This window comes from Calonectris borealis, chromosome 4, assembly GCF_964195595.1.
Source record: "Calonectris borealis chromosome 4, bCalBor7.hap1.2, whole genome shotgun sequence".
NCBI classification, from domain to species: Eukaryota; Metazoa; Chordata; class Aves; order Procellariiformes; family Procellariidae; genus Calonectris; species Calonectris borealis.
This window is the reverse complement of record NC_134315.1, coordinates 82,927,623-82,946,613: the sequence shown is the minus strand read 5'-3', so window position 1 is coordinate 82,946,613 and position 18,991 is coordinate 82,927,623. Positions and strand designations below refer to the sequence as shown.

The 18,991-nt window shown below is 40.9% G+C and overlaps 1 protein-coding gene across 2 annotated transcripts; it reads left to right on the top strand.

Moving 5' to 3' along the window:
* Window positions 1-62: 62 nt before the first annotated feature.
* MRPL1 (mitochondrial ribosomal protein L1) lies at window positions 63-17,536 on the top strand. Of its 2 annotated transcripts, XM_075150368.1 has the most exons (9): window positions 65-166; window positions 370-481; window positions 1,644-1,887; window positions 2,886-2,969; window positions 4,552-4,623; window positions 4,842-4,953; window positions 6,388-6,488; window positions 15,072-15,153; window positions 17,113-17,536. In XM_075150368.1, exons 1-9 carry the CDS (start codon window positions 133-135, stop codon window positions 17,265-17,267), a joined length of 996 nt encoding a protein of 331 aa, XP_075006469.1. In that variant the 5' UTR covers window positions 65-132; the 3' UTR covers window positions 17,268-17,536. The 2 variants fall into 2 exon arrangements, with proteins under 2 accessions (XP_075006470.1, XP_075006469.1); XM_075150369.1 differs by lacking the exons at window positions 15,072-15,153; window positions 17,113-17,536 and adding an exon at window positions 10,791-15,065 and having other exon boundaries at window positions 63-166.
* The last annotated feature ends 1,455 nt before the right edge of the window (window positions 17,537-18,991 follow it).

Below are 18,991 nucleotides of genomic sequence, written 5' to 3'. Positions count from 1 at the left end.
GGACGGTGATGCGGGGGACACAGTGCGGCGTTTCCGGCCACCGCCGGACGTATTCGGGCCCGTTCGTCGCCGGAACATTTCTTCGCCGTCGCGGGGAGCACTTTCGGCGCTGCGCCGCGGCGGCTCTGCAAGATGGCGGCGCCCGCTGGTCGCTGCCTGTGGAGAGGTGAAAGGACTTGGCCGTTTCTCTCACGGCCGGGAAAGCGCGGTCGTTGGCTACCGGCTTTTCTCTATCTCCAGCCGGCGACTTTCCTCTTGGTCGCGGGCAGGGGGGGACTCTGAGGGACGGTGGGGCCCGGCGGGCGGCGCCTGGGGAGGTGAGGGAGGCGGGGGCGCCTGTCTGAGGCGATGTTTGCTTTTCCCTCGCAGTACTGGCCCCGCGTCGCGGGTGGGTCTTCCCCGGGCTCGACCAGCGCCTCGCCGCCGCCCCCGCCTTGGTGAGCGCCGCGCCGCCCGCCCGGCCCTACGCTGCGGCAGCGAAGTGAGTGCGTCTTTTTCCATCCGAAGCCGCTCTCTTGGCCGTCGGGTGTTCTGGTGGTGGTGTGGGCGGGAGTGTGTGGTTTTTTCGGTGTCTGCGGTGTTGTTCTAACAGCCGGGCTGCCCTTGGTGGCATCCTGCAAGCTGCTACCTCCTAGAGAAACAGCCTGGAGAGAAAAAATCTAAGCTGGACTTGCAGGGAGTGTTTTCTGTTACTCTTGTAATAACGAATGTTACAGTTATGGGGCAAGATTTACGTGTTATTTTTGATGTGCGCTTTTGGAGGGTATGGCTGGATTACAGCTTAAGGAGTACTGTCACCATGAAAGCTGGTGAGCTTATGGAATGAGGTTTCAAACAGTTCTTGCTTCAGGTTGCTTTTTATCGTTTAATTTGTTGTCTCTTTAAGTCTAATATTGCGGCGTAAGTGGGAGAACTAAAAATGATCTCTGTGTACAGAACAGTGAAGCGTGCTGTGCACCAAGTGTTCTGAAGTGTTGCAGACTCTTTCACCATAGTTAATAAAGGAATGGAGTATCTAGGTGTTAGTTTAATTTTCTTTTCCTTGTTTTGAGAGCCTTTGAAAATAGGTAGGAGAATAAGGAGCGGGGCTTGTGTTTGTTAACTCCATGAAAAATAATACAGGGAAGGGAGGAGAAACTTTTTTTGAAAAGTGGGACTGCCGTGATCCGCTGTGAGAAGAAGAAAAACTCTGCAGATGTGGCTCCTTCTGATTACCAGGAAGGTGTGTGGGATTTGCTCGACTTTGAAGCAGCTTGGCCACAGTGCGGGCTACCAGCCCGTGTTAAGGCAAGACTTGTAAAAGCTGGTGTGTTATCTTAAACTGGTTTTGCTTTGATCCAGTAGGAGGTCATTAACTTGGTTCCATGCGGCTCGTGGTACATTAACGGGTTCCACCATGTGGTACAAATGTGATTATGTTGTTTGAGGAGCTTAATTGCCTTCAGAGCTTTTGATTTCTGTCTTGGCCATCTGAGACAAGTAACTGGAATGAATTTAGGGATGCTGTTCATCTTTGTATAGGTTCTTCCTTGTTAAGTAATTGTTACTTAATAAGTGACACATAACAGCATCTATTTTTTTCTCTTGGAACACGTGCTGAACTCTTCAGTTGATGATCTAACGATATTTTTCGTTTGTCTTAGAACTGCAAAAAAAGGTTCACAAAAGACCAAGCAGGAAGAAACAAAAAAGAAACAAGTAATTAGGAGGCGGCCGCTGATGAGCAAGCCCGTGGATGATGTATACTTGACGTGGTATTATGAGCGGCCGTCCTATGAAGTGGAAGAGGCTGTGGGTATGCTAAAGAAATTTCAGGAGCTGGACTTCACTCACCCCAAACAATTTGTCTATATTAACGTATTCCTAGATATGGCACTACAGAAGAAGGTAGGTTGGAAGCGCATACAGATTTAGATACATTTTTCTTTTCAACGTGGGAAGGCTGTGTTTTAAGTGCAGAGCAGATGCTGCTGTTGGCCTGGTCAGCTGCCTCCTGCAGCTTCTCTGATTGTCAGAATAATGTGTGCTTTTGCAGGTGGCTTTGTGCCTTTGTACATGTATAATTATTAAAAATCTTTCATGTTCCTGAGATGAAGATAGCACCACTGAGAATTTTGAAAACAAGCTATTATGTGACTAAAATTCATGTCCGGACAGAACTGATCAAACTAAGTTTACATCTGTTAGGGCTTTCCACTTAGAGGTGCGTTACCAAAATCATCGTGTGTGATTTGTTCTGGGATGATTGTTACAGGGAGAAGTGTTAAGACAAGTTTCTTCTCGCCTCAGTCCTTCACCTTATTTTGATTTTCTTATTTTTTTTTTTTTAAGTATGTTCCTTGAAAGTATGCTATTGCTCGTTTGCCTGTGACCTTTTTGGTTTAAAGGTGTCTTGCCCAGTTTGGTCTTTCCCTAAAACTCCTCCCGCTTCCCCCGTAAGTAGAAAACAGTTAGGCCACTTTAGAGTCGGTTTCTACTCGTGTGTAACTATATATCCCTTGGGTATACCAGGGGTCCCTGAGAGCTAGAAAATAAGTTCATGCTTAAAGAATCGCAGAGCTCTTGCTCGTGCTTTTGGAGGGTATGTTGTTACTGACTGCACCAGAGCATGGTAGCAATCCTACGCTGGTCCCAGCCCCTCTCTCTTGGGCAAACTGCATCACAATTAATTCATGTTTCTTAAGTTTAGATTTGAGTATGTACGGGACATGAAAAAGCAATCAAAATGTATGCATCATGCTTGTTTGTTATTACCTCTCTGCAGGGAAACTGTGGCTAAGATAGCTATTCAGGGGACCAACTCCACGCGATTGTGTAACTTGCTGTTAAGTCCTGATTTGTTTTTGTTTGGTTTTTTTTAATGTTTTTCTTCCTTTACTTACTAGAAAAAAGTGGATCCATTTGCAAGCACTGTTCTTCTTCCATATCGCTTTACAGATGAAATGAATAAGGTCTTGGTTTTCACAGAGGTGGGTAAGCCTGAATTACTTGCTCTCTGCATGTTATGTATCTAGCATGCTCTTACAACACAACTAGTTCCCGTGCAAGTACTCTACCTTTTTTTTGAGAAGACTCTGCAAGTGCTTTAGAGAACTCTTAAGTCTCTCTAGGATTCGTCTTCAGCAGCGTCTTAATGTATTAACAAGCATCTTATAGGATTTCCTTCATCTTGATAGTTTTACATATATGTAGATTATTCTAGCAAGGCACTTAGAGAACAAACATCTGCATAGATGCGACTAAGTAAGAGATGATTAAAGATTGCTTATAGAGTAAAACCTTTGTCACCTTGTTGTAATACAGGCAGATGGTTTAGTGTAGCAGCCATGTCCAACCCTGCTGTTTTAAGCCTTAGTAGGCAGTGCAAACTAGAAGTGGGTGTTACTCACAGTAACTTGTGCTGTAACAGGATACCTTTGGGCGGCGGAAAAGTAACTTCTCAAAAACCTTAAACAGCAGCCCCCTCCCCCAAACCCTTTGTCTACTCTCCTAGGAGTTCACTCATGTGGCACGGTGTGTAAAGCGGTTGTAGCATCTGCATGAGATCCGTTTCAGCCTCTGCTGCTGTCCTTTGCCGGTTAATCATTCTAACAGAATAGACCTATATATATCTGTATGAGGTGATCTAGAGAACTGTCACAGATTTACCCTTTGGGCTTAATTGTTTTAAGATTCTCCACCTGAGCTACGAGGTGAGAATCCTATACAGAACGGAGGGCTGACAAAAGACCCGAGCGTGCCAGGTTCTTTGGTGCTGTGTCTCACAACCTTCTCTCTTTGCTCAAATTCATGTGGGATAAGAGATCCCATGCCTTGTGAAGGTGTATATGGGCAAAAAGATTAAGAGACTGAAACACTTGCTAGTGGTTTTGGATGGAAGCGTGGAGCTATTAATTTTATTCTTGTGAGGAAAAGTTGATTCTGGATTTGAGTTACGAATATCTGCTTGTATCAAAAGCTTGAGCCAAAGTTTTTACAACATGATGCCTTTTACCTTTCCGTATTTCAGGCTATTGAAAGCGAAACCTTGCAGCGCACAGATGAGGTTAACTTATAAATGCTCTTTGAAGCCGAAGTTTAATAGCACTTCAGAAGTTGAATAGCCTTATTTTACAGTGGTTTTTAGTAGCATGTTCTGTGCTTTTCTTTAAGCTTAGAGCAAGATGTTGGCCCCGTCCAGTGGATGGTTCGTTATAGTTTCCAGAGGATGGAGGGGGGAAGAGAAAGGGCTTTTGATAGAGCTGCTCAGAAAACGGGGTGGGCTTTACTTCTTCTTCTCCAGTATAAATCTTAAGTATAAGTCTTAAGTATATAAGCAGTATAAGACTTAACTGCTTCTTATTGGGACCTGGAGTGGAATTTATGCTCTTATACTAAATCACCAGCATTACGTATTTTTGGTCTTTGATTGCCTTAAACCATTCTTTCTTTCTTAACCTGTAATAGCCTGTTCTTATACCTAGTTGTCTCAGATAAATCACCTATGCGGTACTGTTGATACAGACAAATTTGTAGTACTGATGTTACTAAATATTTTTTTTCTCTCAACAGAATGAGGAAGAAGCTGAAATAGCTCGAGAGAATGGAGCTGCTGTTGTGGGAGGAGTTGAATTAATAAAATGGGTATTTATTTTTTATAAGACTTATGTAAATATCCTAACTTAAACAGTGACTGAGGTGGAAGGAGCAAGAAACCTAATCTCCAGTAAACTCTAGCTTGATCTTAGTAGCCAATATAAAGAGTGAGAGATGGGTTTCTGTGCTCGAATGTGCTTGTAGGTCAACTTGCGTACTGAGGTCATTTATTGTATTCCTAAACACATTAAATTTTTTTATTGCAGATTTTGGAAGACGAAATTAAAGTGGACTTCTATGTAGCTGTTCCTGCAATAATGCCTAAGCTAATACCATTAAGGAACAAACTAAGACGAAAATACCCAAGCACAAAAAGAAGTAAGAAGCAATTCTTTATTATAAATCTGAAGTACTGAACAAGATTTAACTCTAGAAGTGACGCTGAAAATTTTTTTATGAGGATGGAAAATTACATTGAGTATTAGGCTGTATGTGACTGAACCACTTCTTTTGTTTTAGATAAGAGTAGTTTTAGGAATTTGGAACTGTGCTTTTCTCCTACAGCAGGCAGATGTGGGATTAGAAGCAAGATAAGTTTGCCTACTAGTTGCCCCTATGCTTGTTAGTCCTGATGAACCAAAATAGTGAAGTTAGCCAGGAAAACAGAAACAACTTGAAAAAAACATTCACTGAGATAGTTGCGTTGTCTAACTTGTACAATTGTTTGGATCCCAGCTTCGTGACTGCTGCTGTTCTTCTGTCTGTTTATTACTACTCGACAACAGAGTTATTTATGCTTTTCCTTAGTACAGCCTGGTCCCTTATCCGTGTGGTTTCTCCTGTTTCGTAATGCTCAAGACATTTCCTCTTCAGTTCAGGTTTTCACAGCAACAGACACGAGTTTCTCAATACTTTTGTCCTCCCTTGCTGTCTTAATTGATTTTAACTATGTGTCAGGGGTCTATTTCAAATATGAAAAAAATAAAGGGCTGCTTTTCAAATGTAGAGCCTGTGCCAGCTGTGTGAAGCACTGAGTCTTGAACCGTATCTCTTACTTCCATGTCCCGGCTATTTTAATGTTTTACAAGCTGCAGGCAGTATTTTTAGACTCCTAAACATTTGAGACAAACCTATTAACCTGTCCAAAACATTGCAACAGACAATACTCCAGATAATTTTTGGAATAAATGAAAGCTATATTATGCCATTATGAACTTAGTTGGTTTGTAGCTTATCCAGAGCCGATTTCTCTTGGAGCCATCAAAAGATGTGTGGGAGAAGTAATGCTTGTATCTGAAGCAATTGAGTGATGGTGTACATCTGTCAAATAAGCCCTTGCAGCTGAGATGAAACAGCTGTATTGACTTGTGGGAATGGCTGGATTGGGCCGGTGTGTTCCAGGCAGTGTGTATCCTTGCTACTAAGTAGTTGCAGACTTCGTTTTCAAGGAAGACTTGGGGCTTGTTCTAAACCTAGCTCAGTAGGTTTTGGTCTTTCAAGCTGCTTGAATTACATAAGGTAATAAAGCTTTGTCATTTGTGTACATAAACAGGTTCTTTATTTGAAGTGAAGCCTTTAAGTTTCCTACTGTATTAGCTGTTCATGTCTGCTGATTAATGAGGAAGGAGGGAAGATAGAAGTGATTTATATAGCATGTGTGAGGACACCATTGTCTTGTCCATGAAACTGCATTTTTTTATTGGAGTTTAACTGCCTTAATTGAAAGATTGAATTCTCTCTTTACTAGTATCACACTTAGCCACGCTAATAAGCGTTACTCGGACAACTTTTTTGCCTTTTTCTTTAAATTAGATTCCCTGGGCCATGATATTCCCAAAATGCTGCAACTGTTCAGAGAAGGTCTTGAGTACATGGTAGAAGACGAGCGTGTGATCAAGACAAGAATAGCAAGAGTAAGTTGTATATAGCATTCTTCAGTCTTCTCTACTAAGCAGACCTGAAGTTAGTATTAAAAGAGGGAGAACAACATGTTTTTAATCGTGTGTGTTTCCAAGATTTTTAACCATAAGAACCAAGGTTCTTTAAGGGACCTGTGAAGTAAATGGAACTCTTACTCTTGGTTGTGTGACATCTTAGCTGATGTGAGCCCTCTACGTTGTTAATGTGTGGCCGTAGAAGATGGCTCCCCTAAAAGTGAGAGCAAGGCATACCTGATGCTAAGAGGCTACGGATGCCAAGAATGGGATCTGTGTTTGCCACTAGATTGGCAAGGAATCGTAATAATGAACAAAATGGGGTGAAAAAGGTACTATTCCTAGTAATCTCCTCCTGAGCTGACAACGTAGGCTTCCCTTTCCTCCTACGTTCCCCAGCACTCTTCTGTGAGTAGAATAAAGCTGCTTTGCTATTTTTTTAAGTAAATAAACTATGGGTTGTAAGTCCATGGTCAATATGCACAGGTGGATCAAAAAGTGTTTGCGTGAACCTAGGAATTAAAGACTCATTTGATTTTGAGAACTTCAGTCCTGGACTGGAGCAAAAAGGAAGAACTGTTTGCATTACACGTGAAATATAAAATTAATTTGTGCTTTGCTATCATATAAGAAATTGGGTTCTGTAAGAGTATCTTTTCTCTCTCTTTTTTTTTTTTTTGGCCCTTAATATGTTTTATGTAATGTGTTTTTTTGTTTATTTTCCCCTGCCCCAAACTGTGTCTTATGTTTTCATTCTGTTTTGTCTATTTTTATTCCTGCCTGATGTTTAGTTTTCCTTTAACTGATACTGGTACAGAAAGGAAGAGTACAAGATAACCAACCCCTCAAGTTCTGTCTGGCGGTGCTAGAGATAAGCAAGTTTATTAATTCTGGCTAGCTGCTCTGAGTTGTGCATGTGAACTTCAAGGGTTTGCTCGTCTATATGATACTCAGAACTGAGGTTGGATATCTGAGTATCTTGGATCAGAAACAGCATGATGCGGTTTTACGTACAGACAGAGTACATCTGTGCTAAGTTAATGTCAGCAACGTGGCAGAGGTGACTCTAACGCCGCACATGCAGCGTGACATGCTCTGTCACGCTGTGGTGTATCGCGTTGTGTGCGGAGGGGTGACTCGCTGGTTATGGCTTGTGTAAAATGTCTCCACCCTCTCTAGCCACTATCCTTACCTGACCTAGTTTTCCTACTGTTTGTGCAGAGGCGCTGGAAGGAAACAGAGAGCGGCAAGACTCTGGGAGGCTGTGAGAGCCTTCAGTAGTTATGCATATCTGCTCACCACTAAATCAAGAGCTTTTTAGATTCAAATCTTGTCAGTGAGAAAATAATAATTTATGAATTACACGGAAGCATGAACATTTATTGCTGTGTTCCAGACAGTAGCGTAGATGTTTCTGGGAGACTGCCAAGCTGGCGTTTCTCAAAGAGATGTTTTCCCTTTAGTGCTGCTGTCTCGTGTTGCCTGTTAGTTCAATTATGGCCAGTGGCTTGATGTAATGCTGCACTCCCGCATAAGTCAGCAGCCTCAGTGGTGTTTTCTTAGTAGTAATTGAGATGTCTTTGAAAAGCCCAGAATCTGGCAGCAGTTAAGTTTAATTAGTAGACCTAAAGTTGTGGAACTCGGGATGTAAAATCTTCTTTTAAGACACGGAGCTTAAAGCAGAAGGGAGACAAATTAGGACACTTGGGATATCTCCTTCAGAATACAGTTACCTGCAGAGGGCAGCTTAAGGTTGTTTTTTTTTTTTTGAGGGTTTTGACTTAAGTTTTGAGTCTAGACAGGGTGCTGTTGATCATTACAAAATATTCTTTTTCCCAGTTGGAGTTATCTTGAGAAAAATCAGAGTCCAAATGTGACACCAGGAAGGAATTTCTAGTGTATCTTCCGATCTGTGCGGAGACCTGCCTGCAAAATGGCTCTTCAGTCAAAGAGTAAGATGGTTTCAGGAGGTGAGACTTGAAGATTGGTTCGGAAGGATGTATTTTCTGGGGAGGGGCATGTTTACAGGAGAACTGTTTTATTCACAGGGTTATAAGTATGGAGAGATGTGTACTGAACCAGAGATCTCTCAAACTTGGTACGCAGAACGTACAAGTGCATGGAAATGAGAGTTAAGGCAGGAAACAGAAATGCCAGTTGGCACTAGAAGTAGCATCTACCTCCCTTGGCTGTTAATGGGATTGAAGGCCTGAAGTGTCTGTGTCCCTTGAAAAAGAAAAATAGACAAGTCTGATGGTTCCTTAGCTTTGAAGTCCTTAAAGGAGGGGGAAATGACACGGTTGAGGAAGAGCTGTTAACTCTTGCCATTTTGAGTGCTTGAGAGTTGAAATGTTTATTGGGGGTTGGAGGGAATAATGCAAAAAGCATAGGTTCTAACACTTGTCTTTTGTTACCTGTTTGAGCTGTTCTCTATTTGAGATGTCACATGGAAAGGCTTGCCTGTCTGCGATGCTATTTCCTAATGATCCCAAGTATTGACAAGTCCAGGATGAGAGAGAGATTCAGCCTTAAATTAAGTACCTCGGAGTTTAAGGTGTTGTGTAGGTCCTGATGGCATGCGCTGGACGGTACCCGAATAATGTCTTCGTAGTAGTCTTGTACTACTGTGAAAGGCTTGAGTTTCGAACAAAACGGGACCATGGATGTGGAAAAAGTTGTAGCAAGTTCTTTCCTGCACATGGCACGGGGCTACTCAGAAATGCATCTACCTTGAGTGCCAGGATGAGAAAATGCTATCTGCATGGTCCATGTAATTATAGGCTTCTACACAGAACTCTGTTTTTTCCCTTATTCTGACCTTCTCAGGAAGGTTCATAACTAAGCAGAAACCTGTGAAAGCAAGGCAACACAAAATACGTCAGTGCTCTTCTCTTATTGATACTGTCAGTCCTCCAGATGTCTTTGCAAATGGTGCAGAAATGTTGTTCTGCCATGTTTGTCAACACTTACGTGTTGGTTCAGAGGCTTTCTTTTAGTTCTGACAGCAGAGATGGGAGTTTCTGCCCTCACTGTGTAATGACTTGATGTCCCAGAATACTGGCCAGGTGGAGTTGTTGCATTATGCTGCTGCAGAGCAAAATAAAACGTGTTAGGAGCAGCTCTAAACCTGATTTTAATAATAGGTGTAGCTAATATTTTGTGTAGAGGCATTTGAAGACAAGTTCTTGGGGTTCGGTAGGGTCAAGTGTTTTCTGTTGAAATTTAGAGGAAATCTGGTTATGTTATAATGATGCAGAGGTTGCATATTGTTATGGGATGCTGGTCAAATTACCACTGGTAATTGCTTGGCGGTTTATTGTGCTCCAGAAATGTCTCGCCATTGCAAAAAGGTATAATAGGTGAAAAAGGTAAATCTCTTCATAGACAGCATGAGGAGACAAAAGGTATCTGCTTGGAAAACAGCTATGAACTCATGTCTGTTTTCATGAACTTGTTCCTTGTTTTGCATTTGACCGAAATAATTTTTTTTTTTTTTTTTTTGGTGAATAGTTGGAATTCTAGGTCTTGCTGTTGGGGGGAACCAAACTTGAAATTCTGCGTCTCTGTGGGTTTCCTATTCTTCTTGGTTTGTCTCTCAGCAGCTGTAGTAGGGGACTTGGAGTAGATGTCTGCCTGTCCCCCTGCCCCAACACCACAACTGTAAGCCCAATTAAGGTGCTCTGAGAACTCATTTAGCTTTCTTGTTGAATGGTCACAGGCAGCCCAGGACTACTATATGCCATGAGATAAAGCCATAAAAATTCCAGTTGCATTTTTGGAATGGATTGTTTTTCATGATTGCCTTGTCCTATAGCTCTTCAGAAAAGCTGGTACCTGAGTTCTGAGTGAAGATGCTAAAACTCTTAAATTCCTGATTATGGCAGCGTTTATTACAGGATTTTTAAGTCCTCGTGGCTTGATGAGGGAAGCCCTCAGTTAAAGAAAAGGCTGGAAGAAACGTGAGTGCATTTGTGCTAATATGTATTTCTTCTGGCAACTTCAAAAAGGAGCAGAAGGGAGGAGTAGAAAACTGGTTCTGGGAATAAGAGCGTGGGCTGATCTGCCTTGCTATATTAGGCATTATTTTAGGAGTTATGGCATATATTCTTAATACTGCTTGCTGGAAGAACAGACCATGTGAGTGAGATAGAGGCTCAAGCTTTACACCTCTTCTAAATCTCTTGAATGTGGTGCAAAATCACTGTTGTCTGAATTGAAAGTGCCTATTTTGTTAGATGTGCGTGCGAGAAACTGAAAAAGGCTGTCTTTGCCCTCCTCCAGGCAGAAGTGGGTAGATTAAAACAACATGGTCACGCAAGTGAATATTACAGGACTCTCACTGGACACAGGAATAAGGGAAGTTGGATTGACTTACCTGGAATTTAATCGGTATTTTATATTTCTTCTATACAAACCATGTTTACGAGAAATGCAATTGGAGTCATATACTTTTGTCTGCTGTGGAGTTTTCCTGTTGACTTAGGGGAACCATATCTGTTAAAAATAGTTTCACTTGCTTTTAAATATTATTTCATACTACTTTTAAATTATTTATTTGATTAAATAACTTGAAAATATTACAGAGACTAAAATGTTAGTAGCCGAGATGGTGAAGTACGGTTCTTTTGAATAGCAAAAATAGAGGCTGAGTGCCACTGATGAATAAAAGGAGGGGTTATTTCACCTTTCCTGTTTCACTTAATTTGAAGCTGCATGAAGCTTTCGTTGTATTGGTGTTTTTATAGATGGATAGCCTTGGCTAAAATGCTACGTCCATTTCATGAGATGCAACAATAATATGTCCAGACTGCTATCAACTCAGTGGTTTGGGTTTTTGGGTTTTTTTTGGGAGGACGAGTCCTGGCAAATGATAGGTATGTTTAGAGAACGTCATAAGCAATGGAAGTGCCATTCCTAGTTAGTTTGCATTAGCATGGCTTTTGATTGTTGTGTAGTATGTAGCAGAAGTCACTTTTAGAATTTGTATGGTAGATAAGTCAGTTGCAGATTGCAGTGGATGTGTACATTTGTGTTAGTCAATGAATGACCTAAACTTAAGAGCTGTCAGCTGCTTTTTTTTTTTTTTTTGGCCTGGGTTGTGAAACCATTGTAAAACAGGCTATAAAGTGAAGAAATTGATAGACATTCCCCTCAGGAAACCTTTTTCTATTAGCTTTGTTATGTTTCCATTAATTTTCTGTTGCTCAGTCTTTTTTTTCCGATGTATAAATGATATATACCGTATTTTACTTCATTTTATTTAAGTCGTCTTTTAGTTGCTGGTTCCCAGGCCATTAAGTATCTTATATTGTCATCATGCAGGTCTCAAATCACACCTCCCCCCTGCATCTAGGAACAGGATTTTTTTCGCGTCTGTTGTGGTGTAGAAGATCAGTTAGCCTCATTCTCTGTAACCTTCGCATCTGCAGCACTTTGCTGTCTCGCTCTTTCTGGAGGGAGGTTGTTCGTGTTCTTGAACTTGAATGCATGAAGTGCTGGGTTCCTTTCTCTGCGTAACCTACTTTATCCCCTACGTACTGCTTCTAGTACGTAGAACAGCTTTGCTATGTCTACTTGTGGGTTTTCTGGCTAGTTTCTAGCTGTATTTTCTTGCCCTCTAATTCTTAAAGCATTGAGCTAAATTGCTGGCAATAATCTTGTTTTGCGGAGCGTTAATCATGTTGTGTTAATTGTTTCTCATCTTCTGCCAAGTGTTTCTGCCCTGCCCTGACTGCCCCATATGTGTGTTACATTCCAACTGCCTGGTAGTTAAATCTGCAATACAGTTTCAGTGCTCTGAATGATCTCTTGATACAATTCTCTGAATACAGTTTAGAAGAGCAGTTCTGTGGTTGAAGCTAGTGTTTTAATAGCAGGGCACCTTTTTGTTCTTCATGTGCATATTTAGTCAGCAAATAGCTGAGTGGCTCTTCTGTGTGTTCAGTTGCACTTTTCAGAAGATCCCCTAGAAGATTAGAAACACTGAGACTTCATGAATCAAGTTTTAAACGTGATCTGTTTTGGTGAAACTTGTGCTGAATATTAATAGGCAGTTTCCTACTAGGCAGCAGAGTTAGCGGGAGGCCCTTTTAAAGACATATATAACATATGTTTCTTACTTTATTTGTCCCTTTTTTTTAAATTTCCGTAAACCTTTTTACAGCACCTTGTGCTGCTCTAGAGAGAAGTGTTCTAAGCTTTAAACGGTACGTAATAATTCATTTCTGTGTTCTGATTGTAGTATATACTGTTCTTTCCTAAGGTTCTTTGTGGTTAGGTTTTATTTATACAAAGTGGACTAGAAATTGCTTTATAGTTGCTCCCTCTGCAGGCATGGTTATTCTTTAGGAAGGCTCAGGACTTAAAGATATTTAGCTCTCATTGCAATCGATCTGAACAGATTAGCTTGCCTAGCCTTGAAGATCTGGTCCGGAGTACTTTTGTTGGTTTGGTGAAGGTTTGAATTAAACTAAATATCTAAGTGCTGATACACAGTGACGGTGTATACACAAGGATTTACTGTGGAACACTTATTCGGAAGCTGAAATATTTATTTGGATGTGGAAGCTATTTTGAAATACTTGGAACCCTTTGAGCATTACCTGTCTTCATTATGGAGCTGTCGGCATCTCAAGGAAATTATGGTACGTGATCCCTTGGGATGTGTCATGTTGTTGAACTGAATGCAAGTCACTCTGTCCTATTTTTCTGTCTTGACAAATACAGAATATTAACTAATGTCTTCATATTTTGAGATAGGTCTTGTCTCATAATGTGTTGTAATTCTGAATCTTTATAAGGCGTAACTTGTTTAGAGAAACTTGAGAATTCTGTCTCTTTATAAATGTTTCTAGACTTGGTTACAGATGATGAATGCCAAGTAGCTCACTGAAATTGTACAATTGAAGGTTCGCTTAAGACCTGAACTCAGTGTAAGGTTTGGAAGCAAATGCTATTTGCACCTTAATTGGAAGTATAGTTTCTAATCAGTTATTACCAATGTGTTGTTATAAGTATTCCTTTATTTTGAATTCGGTACAGCATGGTGAGTCTGTCAGCAAAATGAAATGCTCAGCATTAACGAACAGATTTTTACGTCTGTTAACTTCTGAATGATTAAGCACATTGCAATCAGCGTAACAACAATAAAGACAAACGCGTTCTGGTCTGTGTAACAGAGGAACTGCATTTGGATTCTAAGTCTGCGGGAAGAGCATAAAGAGAGATTAATGGGCCAGATCTGGGAGGAGAGTAGTCAAATACAACAGTACTTCTATTGCTAAGTAATGCATACATTTATACATAAGTGAGATATTAATAAAATGCTCATGCTACACTGGGAAGTGGCGGAGAGGAAGAGGAGACCCCAGTGATGCCTGTACGTTCCCCTGAAACGGAATTAATTCTGTGGGAATAAATACGATTTTGTTTCTTAATTCGAGATCTGAAACCTCTAGAAAAAGAACTCGATTTTTCATCTGGATCTGAAATCTCTAGAAGAAGAACTTGATTTTTCATCTGGATCAAGATATGTGCATGATATGGGTGAGACCAGATAGCAAATTAAATGAAGCGTAGGAGGGCATTATAGGAGCTGAATATTAAGTCTGAGAAATGCATGTGAAGCTCTCCAGGAGCTGAGAGATGGGTCAGTCCTGGCTTTGACCTGAGGGTGTTCAGGTTGGTGTGTCTCTTGATCACGAGTTGCATGTTCTTGAAGAGAGTCCAGATGAGATGAATAGCAGTCATGGTTTAAGGTGATTGGTATATGAGGGAAGATGAACATATTAATTTTTTGGCAAGGTATTGGTTCACGTCCAAGTGTCTGTGATCGGTCCGGTGAGGATCACGTATGTGTCTGCTGTGAGGTGTGTTTAAGTGTTCCGTTAGACGAGGACATTGGGCAGAACGAGGAGCCATCAGTCCACAGTTTCTGTTGGAAGGTTAAAAAGGCCATGGACAGGAACCGGGGTGTGTAAAAAGGGTAGATACAGAACCGGTCTATATTTAGAGCTCAATGCTTCCATGTACTTTACGTAAAAAGTAGAAATTGCATGTAATATGTTAAAATTGGAAAGAAAAAGAGCCTAAATTTTATAATTTCTAAATGATTCATTTGGTCCTGTTAAAGTTCTTTATGCCTTCAACTTTAGATGCTTATGGGTTTTTTTTTAGTTGATCTGTTCTGTTGTCTTTGACAGCTGCTTCTTGAAGCTTCTTTCCTCAAACACTTTAATATGATTTTCACGAAAATATTTGTACGTATATTGTTTTTTAAGGCTTTTTACCTCTTTAAGGCTATGTGCTGTTGCAGAGCCATGGGAATTTGATGTCATGAGTAGAAATACGGAGAATAATGATGAGCGTATAGCCATGTATAAAATATATTTTTCTCTGAGTCATTTGGATAAGGCTGTTAATGGGATTTGTAACTCTTTAACAGGGAACACAGTGAAACAAAATCTATCCAAATGTAGAATAAATACGTACCCAGTGCTTTCAGATTTATTCATCTAGGCTTTTAAGTATCACCGTGGCTAACTTAGCATTATCCTTTTTCAGCTGGATATGCCTACTGAGCAGATAGTTGCCAATCTGAAGACAGTTATCCATGATATCTGCACATTCAAGCCATCGACCTACGGTAAGTAGCTGTTCTTCTAATGTGGTGGTTGAAGTTAGAGCAAACAAAGTTAAGACATGGCTGTTCTGTACTGGGTTGTCATGAAATGACCTTGCTGCTTTGTCTGCCTTGGGACAGGAGGAGGGAATTGTTAGGCAACTCGATGAATCAAGACCTAAGAACTTGACAGCCTGTAAGGGCGTGAATAGCATCTGCTCTTATTGATGTGAACTCTAATTGCACCGTGGCACTACGTAAGTGTCTGTGTGAGGAAAGGAGTGAGATGTTGTACAAAACTACGTTTGCAGGCTTGATGCTTAAATAGATTCAAGCCATACAAGGAAATCCTTATGAGACGTGGAGGTCTTCAGCATCTGTGTGCATTGGTTTTACCCCACTGACGTGACCCTGTTGTGGCTCAATGCAAAGAATCTGAACTTGGAATCCACTTGTAGTTGCCTTAGTTAACACCTATGCTGCAGTTAATATCTAATCTGGTTAGCTACCCTGTTAGAAGGTATATCACCATTTTTTTTTTTCTAATATCAACATATTTTTAAAGTTTCTGCTGCTCCAAGAGAAAAGCTGTTAAATCTTTTTTTTTTATTATTTGTTAGCAAAAGGATCAAGTTACAAAGGAGTAAAGGTTTGAATTCTGCGTGTTGTTCCCGTGGGTTCTGCTCGCTGTTGTCAGCAGAGTGTGAACAACTAATATGCTATCTGCTCTTTGTCATAATGAAGTAAACTAAACAAATGTCATCTGCTTAGCTGGAGTGGAAATGGTGATTTATGAACATAATTTTATGGAAGAACAACCTTGTTTAAGCTAAGAAAACAACTTTTTATATTGGTATTGGCTTACTGTCTGCAAAAAGAATCATCTTGCTTCTCTTCAATTGATGGTGTTACTAGTAAGTACTGTACAGAGAACTGATCACGAGAAGCCAAGTACACATGCCTTTAGAAGCGTTTCAGCCCAAATAAAAAGTACAAAGGGTTGGCTGACTTGAAATATAAGTAAATAGAAACAGAAAGAGGTGGTATTTTTGTCCTTAGTGAGTTTTTTATGTGAACTACACCACCTAGTTAAGTCAGGGTAAGCTCTTTTGGTCTTAGTAGCATTTCTACTGATATTGTGGTATGAAGCTTGAATCTTATGGTGGGTCTCTTACTGGCTTGATTAAATACATTTGCTGTGTATAGGAAGCAAATTTGATAATTAACACATCTTTACAACAATGGAGTCTAGATATGCTTGCTAACTATCAATCACTTAGACCAACTAGTTATAGGTATTTGTTCCTTAGTTCCTTTCAGACTTCCCATATGTAATAGCATGTCTTTGTGCAGCGATGTTGTTATCACTAAAACGGCATTCCTCTGCGAGTCACTTGATCTAATTCAAGACTAAAAATACCACCAGGCAAATGTTCTCAGAGTATAATGTAGATCTACTTTATCTTCCATAAAGAAATCTGACTCTTTTTGTGGTTCTTCTTGTCAAAAGGTTCCCTCAGCATTTCATGGTAGGATCCAGAATTAGGAATGGTTTGTTTAGTGCTCTTAGTCATGTATGAATATTTGGGTGATGAAAGAACTTCCCACCCATATCTTGCCACTCAGGACCACTTCCCAAAGTCAGTTCACTTGTGTTTCTTTTTTTGGAGGAGTGGGGCGTGTGGAGCTTTATTTGTACGTTCTAAGGCTCAGGGGCACCAGTGATGTCAACTGCTGGTGAGGTACTGAAGGAATAAGGTAGCCGTCACGTTAGTACCTTTCATGGCACCAGAGGGTAAATTGCATTTTGAACCCAGTCTGCCAGGGTGGATGTTAAACTCTGTTCTGAAGGGATGTGTCTACACGTATAGTTCTGATTCTGGTCACATACTTGACGCAGTATGGATTAGTACTAAGATAAATCAGCCTCGAGACATGAAAAGTGGTAGAGTGACCGAATTGGTGGTGTTCTTTGTTTCCTAGGTCCTTTTGTGCAGAAGTTGGTTATTAGATCTTCAACCAGTGAAGGTTTGCTGTTGAACCTTGATGGACTTCTACCGCAGGTGGAGAAAGTAGAAGAAGAAGAAAATGCAGAAGATAATGAAGAAAAACATGTCCAAGAATCTGTTAGTACCTGATGTCTTACCTCGTAGATGTGATGATCAAGCTTGGAAGGCAAATGGTGTAATTCAAATTGTACTTTATGAAAAGAAAAAATAAATCTAACTTGTGAATTTCACTTGTAAACTCTGTGTAACAAGAAACATTGTCACAAACAGGAGTTGTCAAAATGGAAGACATTTTAAATTCCTTCTGTTGGTAGCTTGAAAGCTCCCTAGTTTGTGTGGTTTTTTCCTTTACCCGTAATAGTCCTTACTTTAATAAAAGTATTTCTGTAATTTCTGAAGTATTGCCATCCAATTTCCACAGCAGCAGCTGAAAGGCCAGCACACGCTATGTCCATAATGCTGGGCTTTTTCCTCTGTTGAAATTGCAGAATGTTCAGTGCTTTTGGGGTCTTGACTCGGTCCCCCGCAGAGCAACTAATGCGGTTACTTGGGAAAGCTGCTGTGTATCTCGCCAATGAAGGAAACGGGTTTTTATTTACCATTCCATTTTTCTGCAAAGTCAGACATGGTGTTCCTTTTGAATTGGTGGAAGTAACGTCTGCACGATGCTTGTGATAACTCAATTAGTTTCGATTTAATCTGCATACGTAGATACTGGAGGTGTATACAGAGGATTACTACTCTGACCCTCTGAATGCAGGTTAGTCTTTGTGACAAATTGTAATAGATGAGGTTTTTCTAATGATAAATTGGCAGTATTCCATCGGAGGAGTGATCATGCACCTTATCTTTAAAATAATACTATTTCATCTATGCGTAACTGATACGATGCCCCTCAGAGAATCCAGTCAATTAGTGGTTTGTTTGCACTGTCCTGTAAAGAATTACGCTTAAAATGTTTTGGGATGAAACCTGAGTGAAGCTACAAAGTCCGAGTGTCACTTTCTTGTCTATTTTCTATCATAGAGGTTTTTCTTGATGGGCTTGTGAATAACCACTTGGGGTAAGTGGGGGAGTGGGGGCGGCTTCACAGCAAGCTCCAGAAGATCTCTTTTCCATAGAGGTGACTCTCAGAGGAAGACTCCCACGCTACACTTCCGATGAGGTTTTTTGGGTTGGGTTGGGTTTTTTTGCCTGAAAATGCTGACTGATGCCTTATGTGGATTTCATGTGCTACTGTCTGGAGAGGAAGAGCACGTAGATAACCAGAGCAGTGAGTGGCTGGGAGCTGTGGGGCGGCGCTCCTGTGCTAGGTTAGTCATCTTGGAGGTGCACTAGGCTCTGTAGACCTCGCTAGAAGGCACTGGTTATCTAGTGGCTGGATGGAGGCTCCCCATCCCCTCTGCCGGTGTGGGGGTCACCTTTGGTTATCAACCTGCCTAACTTTGGTCCTCTGACTCTTGGTAGCTATGCGTACCACTTAGATTTGGTGGAAAACCTTGAAGATAAAGACTCTTTAATTAAAACGGAGGTCTCTAGTAGCAACAGCACAGTTTGACATAAGTGGTAGATTCCCAATAAATGAGTGGAACTCTTGTTGGGGTTTGAGCTCTTAAACACATCCAAAGGCTCAACTTGGCAATGGTTCCATTTTTTGCACGGTTAGCTTTTTGTTCTTTGGGGCTGCTTGGTGTGGGTCAATCGGATTAAAACCAAAACACCAATCCTTTTTCGCAACAACCGCTCTTGAGTGTGCTTGTAATGTAATCTTGCCATTCTGCCTGATTTAATTCAGTCTGTGGCAATTGCTGTGACTTCTTATTTTGCTTACCTTGTTTTCCTCCAGCATAGTT

Coding starts and splice junctions, on each gene's coding strand:
- MRPL1 (XM_075150368.1), top strand. CDS start 133: ATGGCGGCGCCCGCTGGTCGCTGCCTGTGGAGAG. Junction 4,954..6,387: donor ATACCCAAGCACAAAAAGAA/GTAAGAAGCAAT, acceptor TCTTTAAATTAG/ATTCCCTGGGCCATGATATT. Junction 15,154..17,112: donor ATTCAAGCCATCGACCTACG/GTAAGTAGCTGT, acceptor TTTGTTTCCTAG/GTCCTTTTGTGCAGAAGTTG.